The sequence below is a fragment of the Sander lucioperca genome, chromosome 11, assembly GCF_008315115.2.
Source record: "Sander lucioperca isolate FBNREF2018 chromosome 11, SLUC_FBN_1.2, whole genome shotgun sequence".
Lineage (NCBI taxonomy): Eukaryota > Metazoa > Chordata > Actinopteri > Perciformes > Percidae > Sander > Sander lucioperca.
In genome coordinates, this window is record NC_050183.1 from 19,752,243 (window position 1) to 19,767,493 (window position 15,251).

The 15,251-nt window shown below is 36.4% G+C and overlaps 1 protein-coding gene across 5 annotated transcripts in view; it reads left to right on the forward strand.

Annotated features, from left to right (window-relative positions):
- atp11b (ATPase phospholipid transporting 11B (putative)) overlaps positions 1-11,962 on the forward strand; it is a 62,501-nt gene extending 50,539 nt beyond the window's left edge. For 4 of the 5 annotated variants that reach the window (XR_004102015.2, XR_004102014.2, XM_031282288.2 and 1 more), the window contains 2 exons: positions 905-1,068; positions 6,973-11,962. Coding sequence is in view for 2 of the 5 variants with exons in the window: in XM_031282288.2 (XP_031138148.1) it covers positions 905-1,068; positions 6,973-7,054 (246 nt within the window). In the remaining 3 variants the exon portion in view is untranslated. Of the gene's footprint in view, positions 1-904; positions 1,069-6,972 lie in introns of those variants that run through there. The other variant, XM_036006881.1, reaches the window with a different exon arrangement.
- The last annotated feature ends 3,289 nt before the right edge of the window (positions 11,963-15,251 follow it).

Consider the following 15,251-nt stretch of genomic DNA (forward strand, 5'->3'; position numbering starts at 1 on the left):
TCATTGTAGACCATAACAAGCTTCTTAGTGTTTACCTAGCTCTCCATATGCTGAAAGAAACTGGAGGTTTTAGAACTTTGAAAAGAATCAACAAGTTGCTGTTCTCCTGAGTTAAGTTTTTAATCTTAACGTACATCTCCACAAAAAGAAGCCTGTAATAATTTGATAATAGCAAAATGTACAAATTTAAACTGATTTATGGACTTAATCTATCATTATGTTGTCCTATTATGCTCTAGAAAAGGACTGTACATGATGCAAACGTTACATGAGTGTAACCTCACACTCTGTTTCATCTTTGTCTCCCTGCTCTTCACTTTTCTCTCTTCTCCATCACACACGGTCTCTCTCTCGGGTGCTGACTCAGTTTAACAGCCACCTGACCCTGCAGGTTTCTAGGCAGCGACTTCATTCAGCTTTGTCTACAAATGCATCTCTGGCTCATTGACAAGTCTGATTAGTCCTAAAAATATGTTTTCAGTATTATTATTGTTAGTGAGAGGTTTGTGTACAACCACCGTTACGTTTTGACCTTTTTTTCTGTTTTCTCAAAGATTTCTTTGTTTACAGGTTTTCTGATTTATGTTTTTATTTGCAACATTTCAGCCCCTTGTGTAGCATGTTTTGAATGTTTTCCCTGTACACCATTCTTCCTGTGACAGCATGCAATATGTTATCCTCCAGTCCATCATCCTGTCAGAATGTGACAGTGAAACTGTGTTGTGTTGGTATTCATTTTCTTCTCTTTTCTCCTCTTTCTCCACTTGCTTCTCCCTCTTTTGCTTTTGTCCTGTGTTCTCTCTTTACGCCTGTCTTTTTTCTTACCCTCTCTACGCGTCTTTCCAACTTTTCACACCACCTTCTCCTGCTCTTCCTCTGCCCTCACACCCTCTTTCTCCTCCAGTCTCTATCAGCCCCCCAGGCGCAGGCCCTCAGCTGTGTGGAGTCCCTGTGCTGCTACCAACATGGGCAGAGCGGCTGTTCCCGCCTGGCCAGCCTCCTGGAGCAAATGACCGGGCAGTGCCAGGCCAGCACCAACCATTGCCACGCATCCAGCCGCAGCAACAGGTGGGGAGGACGTTGTCAAGAAAGAAACAATGCTTATGAATCCTGATAAACCCACACCACCTCTTGGTGTTAAAGATTTGGGCTGCAGTCCCGACTGTTATAGCCCATAATGTGGCCACGACTCTACTGTAAGTCTTTTTTTTTTTTTTAAAGATCCGATGCAGGTTGAGCATACAGTTGTGGGGGAGCAGGGTTTCAGGCGGTCAAAGAGACTGGTTTTAAGGTGCGCCTTAGCATAACTTGTGGACAACAACCGAACGAGGACTTAGAGGCAGAAGATGTGTTGATCAAGCCATCATGGACTGCACTATTATGAGTTTCTTATTTCCGTCAGTCTGTTTTGGGAGAGTATGGAGTCTGAACATTTTGATTTTGACAAAACAATGTGCTTAATCACATATCCACAGTAGTGTACTATTTAACTAAATATATCATTAACACCTTGTAACCAAAATCATAGAGACCAATGACTGAATAGAATGTGATGGCCATGCCGTCTTCATAGCATGCACAGCAATGGCAGTCTAGCCAGGGAGAATTTGGTATTTTTATTAAGGCCCTTACACCGGAGACCTGCTGCGATATACAGGCACCCAACAGGGCTCAATGCTACACTATGTAATCTGTCTTGTCTATGTAGCCCCTACATTGGGGCGGGTCTGTCTCTTAGGCTATGTGTCTATGTCCTAATCATCTATGCTATGATCTGTTTTTCTGTCTGTCTTGTCTTTCTCTTCTGTTTCTGTTCACTATTCCCTTAAAATCAAAGGTTGGTGTCCAAATTAGCCCAATTAGCTAGTTTTTAAGGAGAACTGCCTGATCTGTAATGCACTTTAACAGACGACACCATTGTCTATATGTCAATTATTACGTTGACTTGTTAGCTTTAGGTTGACTCCTAGATTTTCCTGTAGGCCCTGTTGTTCATTTGAGTGCTTCTCCACTTGAGGTGAGGCTAGCTGGTTGAACAGTATATGATCCGAGTCACCAAATTTGGATGACCACATCTCTAGTATTAACCTACGATTGAAGAGATGTGGAAGTGCTTTATAAGTGATGGGTGGTGGTGACTTAGCTTTCAAGCTGCATTTGGCAATTTTGCATTTTGGTAGTCCTAAATGGCAGAGAGGGGTAAACGTAATAAAACATGATGTCAGTTTACTGCACAAAGTGAGCTCTCAGTAAGTGCACATAAAACGCTCTTCTCTGCTGCAGCTCAACTTTGTGATTCAGGATGATAAAACAACTTGTTTTTTGTTCAAATTATTATTATTTTTGCCTAGTGCAGCTTTAAAGTAGAGTAAGTAGAGTTCACAGTTTGCTGGGCTGCCCAATCTGCAGTTTCAGAGATATTGTGTCTTTTCGGCTGAATCCCAGAGACTCAGTGGGTTATTGATCAATTGACCTGATCAGCCCTTTCTGCTGAGTAATCAATACTACCCAACACAGCTTGGGACTCTTAGTATTGATTACATCAGTAATGAAGATGTAGCATTCTTGTTCTTTATGTGTGAGACTTGCAGTGGAACTTGCACAGAGGCATGTTTGTTCGTTCATGACTGTGTGCGTGTTTGTGTTTGTAAAGGTAATGACTGCATGCAGGTCAAACAAGGAATGCACTGTCCCTCCCTTCAGACTCTCTGTGGTCGAGAAAATGAATGTATCATCGTGGTCAGTCAGGCCTGGGAGATACAGTACAGCAGTCTTATGAGCAATCTCATAGTAGAGACATACAATTGTGACTGGCTGTTAACAACATCACTTTTTAACAATTATCATCTAATCATCATCTGATGATTTGTAACTTTGATTCAGCCAGTCAGGAGCATAACATGGGTCCTACATTTTAATACTCATACCTTTCAATATTCCTTAGATAGAGGTGGGTGGGATATGATCCATTAAATAATCTATTTCAATTGCTGTCAGGATCACTTCCCTGAAAGAAAGAAATCTTTGTCCGATCGCTCCAGGGTCAAATTTCCACTTAATGCATGATTACATTTAGATGAATTTCTTCCTGTGGGAATGATTGATGTGTTTACTGACCTTTGCACGAAGCAGCCAATTTAATTCTGCCAACTGAGCAAACAGCAGCCAATTAGTACTCCCAGAAGGATACGCATAAACATAGAACATTAGTTAAAATCTCTGCTTAGATGGGCTTCATACCTTAAATTCAGAAATGACACAATTGACAAATAGAATTAGGGCTGAATATGAAGGTTTAGTTTTTATCCCTCGTGTCCTTACCTTACTATCAACTCTCCTTGTCTTCTCTCCTCGTCCTCTTCTCACCCCTCTCCACCTCCTCACCCCTCCTTTGCTTTCCACATACCTTCGTTTGTTCCTCCCCTTCCTCTTCTTTACCTTCTGGGTTTGAGGAAGTACAGCATAAAACCACAGAGCAAATGAAAGACTAGTGAGACTGCATTTGGCCTTAATGCTAGGATACTGCCATAGGGGAAAGGGAATGTATCCACCCAGTCCTACATATCATACTTAATGACGGCAAAGGACATAATACGCATATTTACAAACTTATATAATACTTAAAGTATTTATCTGTTCTATATTGGAAGCCCAACTGTAGCTGGCTGCTTGACTTAGCCAGTTGTTGCAGCGTTGAATGCCGGCCACAGCTGAATCATGGCTAAGGGGGACAATGCAGTAACGGACACGGATGTCTGGAGTCAAAGATGATTTTCCATAATATATGTGATACATGCCAGTGTGAAGTTGTCAAATCTGACAAGCTGCGCCTTCATCTGAATGTCAAACAAGTTATACTCAGACCTTTTTAAATGTGGAAAAAAAGTCCAGATAAGAAAGACTTTTAACTTTGATTGGCATTTCCAAGAAAGGCTTCTTAAACATCAAAGATAGTTGAAAGTGAATACATATAGTTGGTAGTATCTGGATATATAAAAAGATCTAAACGTATAAAACCACATGTGAGCTGTTAAACCGTCCTACATGATTATTTCGTCAACAAACTTTATTCTTCAAGTCTGCTTTGAAAGAGGATTTGTTGAACCTTGGAAATTTAATTAAAAGTTGCAACATCTATTCATCTTCTCTAAGTAAATGCATCATTATTTAAAAAAAACTAAAATGAAAAAACACCTTAGAAATATGTATGTATGAAAACTCTGCTGCTGTCTGACATCCCTTGCTCCTCATCCTCCTCTTATCATAGAACAAGGGTACCCTAAACCAGAGAGGCTGCTGGGAAAATTAGTCTGAGTCTTTTTTTGGCTACTTCCTGTATATATTAGTCTTTTTCTACTGGATCCTGAAGCCTTATATGTGCTTCTGAGAAGAGGCCAACTTTGGGGACATGCTCGTTTTATGACCAGGGGTGTTCCAGGTGGGTGGAGTTTACCTTCTCCACTGGTTTAAATTACAGTATAAAACTCCACCTGTCTTGTCCACTACAGGCTACAAAACAAGAATGCCCAGACTCTGTCTTGTTGCATGGGGGCCGCTGTTGCCTTTGGTACTTTGTATACAATGTAAACCTGTATGTATTTGTGCCCCCTCACACACTCGTCCTTTGCACTTGTCTTCTTTTTTTCCTCTCTGTCTGTGTCCTTGTCCTTCTGTGTCTGAAATCTGCATAATGTTTTTCAACCTACCAGATTAATTATTCATGTGCTGTTAACGTCCCCCATGAGCTTCGTCTTGTCAGAAATCTGCCTATTCTGTTCTTTTTTTGGGTTCATGTTCCCATCAGCTTATCCCAAAAGTGTTAACGTCCTCTTTGTTCTGCCGTAACCCAGGAGCAAAAATGGTTTTAGCACTCATATGTTACAGTTTGACCCCAGCCCTGGTAGCCTGAGCTGGTGATGTAGCATGTGAGAGTGCCCCCAGTCAAACCACCATTTGAGTCATCAGCCTATTTTAAAGTCCCTGGGTGGCCTTGTTTTCCTGTTTACCAGGTCTTAAAACGGTTGTCTTCATTTCAGAGAGCAGCGTTAAATTAAAGGTCATGAGAATTATTTTGAGTTTTAAAAGCAGCTGACATTTAGAAATCAAAAAATATCTGAAGATGTGGGTGGACAGGTGCCGTCTTCCTCTCGTCAAGCATTCAGCTACAAAACTATTCCGGCTTTACTTGTGCAGTCATGTGAAGATCAGGTGTAGCAGCCAGAATGGAGGCACTGTTTGAACTCAGGATGTTGTTGAACCACTGTCTCTCTGCTCCTCCCTGCTGGTGCTTTGAGGTAGAAGCTCTGATCATTGACCCTGGTTCCACTTTGATGCGAGTCAGCATGCTGGCGGTTGGTTTGTTGTGACCTTTAGGAATGGAGCAAGCTGTTAGTATCATGATATATCCATGTTGTATTTTTTTCTTGTCCAGCCCAATCACTGGCAGTTTAGTTGTATTAGGTTTTGAGCGGTCTAGGAAAGGTTGAGATAGTGTGCTAGTGTTGTCTTTGTTAGACTTTTCCAAAGGAGATCCAGCTTGCTAACCTAATAAAAGAAAGGAACTGTGCCTCTGTCATGTCTCTAAATAAAAATCTACCGTATATCATAGATTTTATACTATATACATATATGTTTAATATTGTGGGATATGAAACCTTTTTTTTTATTTAAAAAAAAGTAAAGATATTTAAATACACATCTAAACTTAAGGATGTATATTATGTATGTTATCATGAGAGTGAATATATGAGGCAAGAATGTTGCTGAGGCTTGTTTATCATTATTTATTTCTCTTTATGATGATTGTGCAGATTTTTATCCATGAGTCGAGTAGCTCAAGTCTCACCTCCTCACTCCTCTAAGAACAAACCAGAGTCGGAATTAGAAAACCTAGAAAATTAGAAAACATCGGAATGACTTACAAGAGAAAGACATTGACTGTGCGTCTTAAGAAGCACCAAGCATTTGCAGCAAAGAACCTTTTCATCATTTTTGAAGTGTGAGGTCGGTGACGTACAGTACCTCAGGGCTAATGAGCTGTCTCTGAACAGCTTTATCAAATCTAAACCTTGAGACTGTCTCACCACCGAAGACCTTTAGCATAATTTGCATTTAAAAGCACTGTAAGGACATTGGTCTACTATGACTCCACACTGCAGATAGATTGTTTTAAGCAAATAAGAGATTAAAATGCATACCCTAAGATTTAAATATGTTTTTTCTTTCCCATCCTGGATTCTATTTGATCCAGATCATGGTATCAGCAGGTCCCGATAAGCCAAATTTAAGTCCTTAGTGCAGTAATTAGTGGCCTTATTGTTATGTTCAAATGTAATACAGAAAAGCATTGGAAGTATAATGTACTGTAGTACACCGTATCTGCTTAGCTAAACACAGATGGACTTTGATGCCCCATCAAAACTGATTTTCTCTGTGTACTTTTTCTCATACTTCAATTTATAATTAAAAACAATAATAGATATGCCTCTATCAAACGTACATTGGATTAGACATCTGAAGGTGTTCTGGCGAAAAAACAACATCCCTAGTTATCCCATAACACTCAAAAACGCTTCAAACTAGTGAATACAGCAGGACAGGACAAACAGAAGTCTTTCATGTTAAACTGTTGAGTGTGTTATTTTAGGACCCCCATCGCTGATTGAAAAAATATACTTTCTTTAAATGTGATTCTCTGAAACTGGGCCTGTGATATTGTGAGTTAATGAGGCGAGACTTTAGAAACTCATCACTAACACCATCACACCCATTACTAACACTTCACTCTTCCATCCCTCACTCTTCTCTGCTTCTTCCCGTCTGGTTTTGTAGATTATAATTGCGATCTCTGTACAACAGTGTGTTAGCTCCTACTGTCTCCCACTACACCACACTCAAACACACACACACACACACACACACACACACTCTCCGTCAGTCTCCTAACCCTCAGTCACTGCTGCCTGTTTTCAGGTCTTGGAGCGACACGGAGAACTCTTATTCCAACGATCGAAGCATCCTGACGCTTTCACCCATCGAGGCCACCCACTGCTGACTCCCAGGGCCGCTGACTCTAACACGCAGAGCTGGGGGAGAGCTTCCACTCCGCATAATCACCCCAACCCCCTGCTACCATTTTAGAAACCTACTTCAGTTTAAGCTCAGTGCATTCTCAGCTGGATGCAACGCTGACGCATCATGTGAAACCAAAGGATTCGGCTCGGTGCAAGCAGGCTGCTTCATCCTTCACCAATTAGTTTTACCCGAGTGAATGCATTTCTAGTAGAAAGTTTACGAGAGACATCAGATAAGAGCTGCAACATGAAAGTAAATAAAACATGAAGTGTGGAGCAAGTCAGCATGGCATGAAGCCAACATCTGTGGAGCTACTCCTGTAGGAAGATCCAGTCAGCATCTGAGCAGCAACAATTATCAGAGACCTGCTGCTTACTCAGTCTCTGAGTCCTGCAGAAGTATCTGAAAATATCATATTCAAATTCAGGACCTTTTTTTTTTTTTTTTTCCAGTTGAAGACGTGTCAGCTCAAAGGTGCTGCCCTCTGAGATCAGCCCTGTTACATGAACTCTCATGCAGCTATTTATTTTTCATTTTCAGCACAGTTGCCAAACTTAGTTTTTCTTGCAACTGGCATTAAAAATGACTTTGTAAGTCTTACATGTTTGTAGGCACAGAATGAGGATTCCTGACGATCGGAACTTTCTGCTAGCTAATGTCAGGCAGCAGCTGCTCAAAGCATTGCAGCCTGAGGGCTGTAACGTAACCGAGGTGGTTCGGACATGCCATTGACCTCAACGCAGGACTGAGGTGGCTTATAGACACCAGTCAATAGGATCGACCATGTAGCACCAGGACAGAAGCTCCGCAAAGTCACACTTCATTAGGAGTACATCTCAGAGGTGTCGCTGTTGCTTCCACAAACTTCCTCTCTGAGCTGTCGGCCCCGCTGCACCTTCTTTTTCATTCACACAGAAAGGGAAAAAGCTAACTACCTGTAGCTTTCAGAGCCTTGCTGGTTCTGTTAACGTCTAGACTTGTTTCCTTAGGAACTACAGTACTCCGTAAGATGCTGTACAAAGAGATTCATCTCTAACATGGAACCAAAGACCAAAGGATTCAGACTGGAGTGTTTATTTTTGTGCCTGATTGTACAGAAGCTTATATCGTTGTTAAGAAGACTATTATTATTGTTCGTGCTGCTTTCTTCGTCTGACTTTTCAGGCCTGCGTCTCCCCAGGTGCGTTGCTCTGAAGGAGACCGGATGGGGTTTGTTTAAAAAGCCATACATTGTCAAGAGGATATAACTTTTGATAGATTATTGAAGGTACTGCAGATAGAAGCTGTTTGAGCCTGTTGTTGTTACTTTGTGTTTGGAAACGTGTTCCCCTTGAATGCCTTTTCTCATTCGGCCCGATTAGCAAAGGGATCTCTGCATTAAAGACCATGACGCTCAGGGAATATTTTGAGGTAACAGGATCAGTGTCGAAGGCTGACTTAATGAGGTTATATAGGTAGAATCATCCCACTCAGTTGCCTAAAAATATTACCCGAGTATTGGATCAGATAATGGTACTATTTTTATTTCACAAAAATGGCTTAAATGGCGAGAGGCTTTTTACAAATCACGGCTGATGCATGTTGACCCAGACAGCAGAATGTCTCTATTTTTAGACGGATAGATGTATCAGATAAATATAATTCAGCTTCTACAGAGATGGAAAGAAAAGCAGAGCGTTTGCACAAGTCACATATCAAAATCACATTTTGTTGTGTCTCATTTGTCACCATTGTAATCATCTGAATCATGTTTTTGCTGTTTCGTTCTATCCACCTGTTGATGAAGTGTGTGTGTGTGTGTGTGTGTGTGTGTGTGTGTGTGTGTGTGTGTGTGTGTGTGTGTGTGTGTGTGTGTGTGTGTGTGTGTCAGCCATGTTGGTACGTGTAAGTACGGTACGTAGCCACGTTGTAAGCTGTTTATACGATCACTGTGGCCACATGCTGCCCGCAGGTCAAATGTTTCTCTTTGATGCTTGGTTTGACCCCTCTTCTTCCAAAAAAAAAAAAAAAAGGTGAAATGAGGAAAAGTTTGAAGATTTTTATTTGTAGGAGAATTCATTTTGACTCCAGAAGTGTAGAAACGTTTCAAGACAACCGTTTTAAACTTGACATCAACAACAACCACACCACGATGACCAGTACATGCCTCAGCTCACACAGGGAACGTACAGAGTCATAGGAAGTTTATGTTGCTGCGCTTACTGTTTAGAAAAACCTGAGAGTCAATAATGTTTTTGTCAGTCAATTTATTGAATATTCTTGATGTTTATTTTCTATATGGTACACGTTGTTTGATGCATAGCTGGGCCTGTTATATCCTTTCTGTTTATACAGGTGCAACTGGCAATGAAAGTGTCTATTTATTACTGCGGTACTTTTTTCTGTTTGAACTTTTCTTACATATCAATATAACGTGTGTCCTGTACATGGCCTGAATGCAGCAACTTCCCACAATGTTTTACTCGATCTGAGACATGTAATCAGGAGGTTGGACCTCTATCTAAGCTCTGTTTTGTTGTTTGTTTTTTGACCTGAAAGATGACAGTGCAGTTTGGAGCTGCCAGCCTGAAATAAACAGGATGTTTGTAATCGTAAAGGACATTTAAAATAGCAAAGGACACCTTAAAACTTCCAGTTAGATCACTCCATCCTACAACCCAGCAAATAATGACACAGGAAATTACCTTAATCATTTGAGTTCATATCTGCTATCAAAATGTCTACCTGGATACACCTATACCTGTAATTTGGACCTGGATTTAGGAAAAATACATGTTAAAAATACTGTTTAAAAGGGGGCACTTCACTAGCTTTACTCAGTCACTTTACTTATCCGAGAGCAGTACTCACCTGTGGAAATAATGTCCTCTGTGGCTCTAACCCTAAGCTTTCCGAAGTCTTAGAAGTCAGACAAATGAGTACTTGAGAGTACTTGAGGCTTCAAATAATTGACAGAAAACCGTCATTATAAACTAGGTGCATGGAGTTTGAGAGATGAGGGCATGTGGAGTGGCTGTTAGGATTCTATTGAGATGCTTTATGGGAATTTTAGGATCCAGTGTTTCTTTAGATTGATTCATGCCTTACTTAACCTCTGGAAAACCTGGCTCCTGCTACATTTATTTGGACGAATACTTTTGTATTTAAGTACAATACTAAGTCCATGAGTACCCCTTAAATACCTTGAAAAAAATGTAAAATATGATGCAGCAGAGGCATTGATATCCTGACTTAAACACTGGATCCTGCAACATTTGTAAGGCCCTCCCAGCCGGGTAAATGCCAACATATTTCCAACTCGCTTTCTGTTAAAAATTTGAAGTGTTAAGCCTGAGCTGGGATAATCCTGCTGATAACATCAGTGTTTTTTTGTTTTGTTTTTTTACAGTAGATAGCTTCTCCAGAGCCACAGAAGAAGTCATCATACATTTATTTCACAGTGCAATTCCACTGAAGGTCAGTAGATAACATTAAATCCTCACCCAGCCCAAAAGGTTTGACGTGCCAGGGTAAGAAAACTAAACTCCTCTTTGGAATCAGCAATAAACTCCAGAGGAGGGGATAGAGTCCTTCCTGGCCAAAGGCAGAAACACCTGCAGTGTTAGTGCACTTCTAAAGCCCCGTTTTGCTCACCTACGGAATCCGAAGTGTTCAAAATTAAGACATTATGACAAAGATAATCCTAAATAAATAGAAACAATGTTTAGGTGTGTCCTATTAACAGGGATATACAAATACGCAACAAGTAGTAGTTACATGATTAAAAAAAAACAATGCTTCCACCAAGACTTAAAAAAATAAAACAAAAACCAATAGGGTTATTTCACAATTTCTTTGTTATATATTTATAATTTTGAACTCTGGGTTTCTATATTTACATGTCTTATGTAATTGCATTTTTATCCAGACTTTTTTTTTTTATATGTGAAATGTAGGCCCCAGAGTGATATCTTTTCTGATGTTTACGCAGAAAAAAAAAGCTATATATTTTTTTAAGATCAGATGTGACATAAGTAACGATCAAGACCTGATTTTCCAAAGCATCCCAACACTGACGTCGTCTAAGCTTCATTACAAGAGAGCTGCACGGTTTGGATTTAAGTCTTCTGGGATAATTGTAGAAGGAGGAGATTACTCAGCCACATAATTCAAAAAATTGTCATTTAATATTTTATCAAGGCTCGAGTACAGATGATGATCACCTCATCCTTTAGAAGCACCATCCGAGTTTAATTGGATAACTTACTAAGAGCTGTTAAATTATGTCTAGAGATGTGGTTTTAACCCAAGTACTACTGCTTCAGGCAATATTGGCCATTAACTGAATGTGTAAAGACCAAATAAAAACTGGAAATCGGTCACTGTTTTCTGTCAGTAACCACATCATCCAGAGACCAGATCCTGAACAATTCAATTGCCATATGTATGGTTATTGTTACCATAAATTACACTTAGGAACAAACACAATTTTGTAGAAAAGAAAGCATTTAGAAATGCTGTCAGTGCAGAGATGCTCTTGGAAAACCAAGTTTGCAGACCTCAATCAAATTAGGGTTTCCTTGATCTAATCAGCTAAAAAGAGGAATCTAAATTAAAATGTCAACCGATCAGTTTTCTGCCGCAGAATATCCTTTGACTCAGTATCAGGCGGTACGATTTGAGGCTGCAGATCAATGCTGAATGGTTTATTGAAAGCATTTTTATTCTCTCCTTTCCTCAGTAACTCATGCTGCACCAGACTATCAATAAACCACTATCATCACTCTTTTGTTGACTGATATCTGTTGCTGTACTCTCTGTCCCTCCTCCTCCTGTCTGTAAATCTGTCTTATAGCTGATGTTTATGAAGATGCCGTTCTATTTACGAAATAAATACATTTTTAAGAAACGTCTGTGGAGTGCAACATCATTCATCTAAATGCTCTTACGAAAAGAACAGTCATAGTATAGTATGTTGAAAAAAGTCAGCATAGTATGTTGAAAAAAGCCATAGTATATTATGTCATAAAAAATAGTATAGTATAGTGTGTCGAAAAAAAGTTGTAAAAAGGTCATAGTTTAGTATGTCGAAAAAAGTCCTAGTATAATATGTTATAAAAAGTCATAATGTAGTATGTCATTAAAAAGTCATAGTATAGTATGTCGAAAAAGTTATAAAAAAGTCATAGTATACTTCGTCGAAAAAAGTCAAAGTATAATGTCAAAAAAAGTCATAGTATAATATGTTATAACAAGTTATAATACTGTATGTCATAAAAAAGTCATAGTATACTTCGTCATAAAAATTCCTAGTATTGTATGTCGGAAAAAGTCATAAAAGTCCTAGTACAATATCTTACAAAAAAGTCAATATAGTTCATGAAAAAGTCGAAGTATAGTATGCTGAAAAAAAGTCTTAGTATAGTAAGTCATAAAAAGTCTAAATATTGTATGTCGAAAAAAAGTCTTAGTATAGTACGTTATAAAATATTAAAAAAGGCACAGTATATTATGTCATTAAAGGTATAAAGTCATATTATAGTATGTCGAAAAAGGTATAAAAAAAAGTATACTTCGTCGAAAAAAGTCCTAGTATATGTCAAAAAAAGTCCTAGTATAATTTGTTATATAAACCATAGTATAGTATGTCATAAATAGTCATAATACTGTATGTCATAAAAAAGTCATAGTATACTTCATCGAAAAAAGTCCTAGTATATGTCATAAAAAGTCCTAGTATTGTATGTCGGAAAAACTCCTAAAAAGTCCTAGTACAATAAGGTACAAAAAAGTCATAATATAGTTCATGAAAAAGTCATAGTATAGTATGTTGAATAAAAAGTCAAAATATTGTGTCATAAAAAAGTCATAGTATACTTTGTCGAAAAAAGTCATAGTATAGTATGTCGAAAAAAGTCATAAAAAGTCATAGTATAGTACGTTATAAAATATTAAAAAAGGCACAGTCATGTCATAAAAATATAAATATCACATTAAAGTTATAAAGTCGTAAAGTAGTTCATAAAAGTCATTAAAATGCCACAGTATAGTATGTTATAAAATATTTTAAAAAGGCATAGTAAAGTATATCATATAAATATATTGTATAACATTAAAAAGTCATAAAAAGTCATATTATAAAAGCTCATAAAAATGTCATTAAAATGTCATATGTATGTCGTATGTCATTAAAATATTAAAAGTCATAGTATAGTGTTTAAAAAAATAAAAAATCATAGTATAATATGTCATTAAAATTTTAAAAAAGTCATAGTATAGTATGTCATAAAAATATTTAAAGTCATAGTATTGTATGTTATAAAAAGTGGAAAAAAGTCATAGCATAGTATGTCGAAAAAAGTTATAAAAAAGTCAAAGTATACTTCGTCGAAAAAAGTCATAGTATAATATGTTGAAAAAAGTCATAATATAGTTCATGAAAAAGTCATAGTATAGTATATTGAATAAAAGTTATAAAAAGTCATGAAATACACTGTTGTTTTGTGATTAAAAACTCATAGTATAGTATGTCATAAAAATATTTAAAGTCATAGTATTGTATGTTATAAAAAGTGGAAAAAAGTCAAAGTATAATATAAAAAAATAAGTCTAATATGTTATACTGTATGTCATAAAAAAGTCATAGTATACTTGGTCGAAAAAAGTCATAAAAAGTCGTAGTATTGTATGTCGGAAAAAGCCATAAAAAAGTCCTAGTACAATATCTTACAAAAAAGTCATTGTATAGTATGTTGAAAAAAAGTCATAGTATAGTAAGTCATAAGAAGTCAAAATATTGTATGTCATAAAAAAGTCATAGTATACTTCGTCGAAAAAAGTCAAAGTATAGTATGTTATAAAATATTAAAAAAGGCACAGTATAGAATGGCATTGAAGGTATAAAGTCATATTATAATATGTCGAAAAAGTTATAAAAAAGTCAATGTATACTTCGTCGAAAAAAGTCCTAGTATATGTCAAAAAAAGTCCTAGTATAATATGTTGAAAAAAGTCATAAAAAGTCATAGTATAGTATGTTGAAAAAAAGTTATAAAAAAGTCAGTCTAGTATGTCATAAAAAGTCAAAATATTGTATGTCATAAAAAAGTCATAGTATACTTCGTTGAAAAGTCATAGTATAGTATGTCGAAAAAAGTCATAGTATAGAACGTTATAAAATATTAAAGGCACAGTATAGTATGTCATAAAAATATAAATATCTTAGTATAGTATGACATTAAAGTTATAAAGTCATATTATAGCATGTCATAAAAAGTCATGAAAATGCCATAGTATAGTATATTATAAAAATATTTTAAAAAGTCATAGTAAACTATAAAAATATATAGTATAGTATGATACTATTAAAAATTCATAAAAACTTCATATGTATGTTGTATGTCATTAAAATATTAAAAGTCATAGTATAGTGTTTTAAAATAATAGAAAATCATAGTATAGTATGTCATTAAAATATAAAAAAAAAACTCAGTATAGTATGTTATAAAAAGTCATAATACTGTGTCATAAAAAAAATCATAGTATACTTCGTCGAAAAAGTCATAGTATAATATGGTACAAGAAAAGTCATAATATAGTTTGTAAAAAAGTCATAATATAGTATGCTAAAAAAGTATGTAAAAAAGTTATAAAAAAGTCATGAAAAAGTCATAGTATGTCACAAAAAGTCATAAAAAGTCATAGTATAGTACGTTATAAAACATTAAAAAAGGCACAGTATAGTATGTCATAAAAATATAAATATAGTATAGTATGACATTAAAGTTATAAAGTCATAGTATAGTATGTTATAAAATATTTATAAAAAGTCATAGTAAAGTATATCATAAAAATATATAGTATAGTATAGTATATGATGATTAAAAAGTCATAAAAAAGTCATGTTATAAAAGCTCATAAAAATGTCAATAAAACGTCATATGTATGTCGTATGTCATTAAAATATTAAAAGTCATAGTATAGTGTTTTAAAAAATAAAAATCATAGTATAGTATGTCATTAAAATATTTAAAGTCATAGTATTGTATGTTATAAAAAGTGGTTCAAAAGTCATAGCATAGTATGTCAACAAAAGTGGAAAAAAAATCATAGTATGTCATAAAAAGTCATAAAATGTCAATAGTATGTCATAATGTCATAAAAATCTAAATATAGTTTGTCAGACAAAATATTATAAA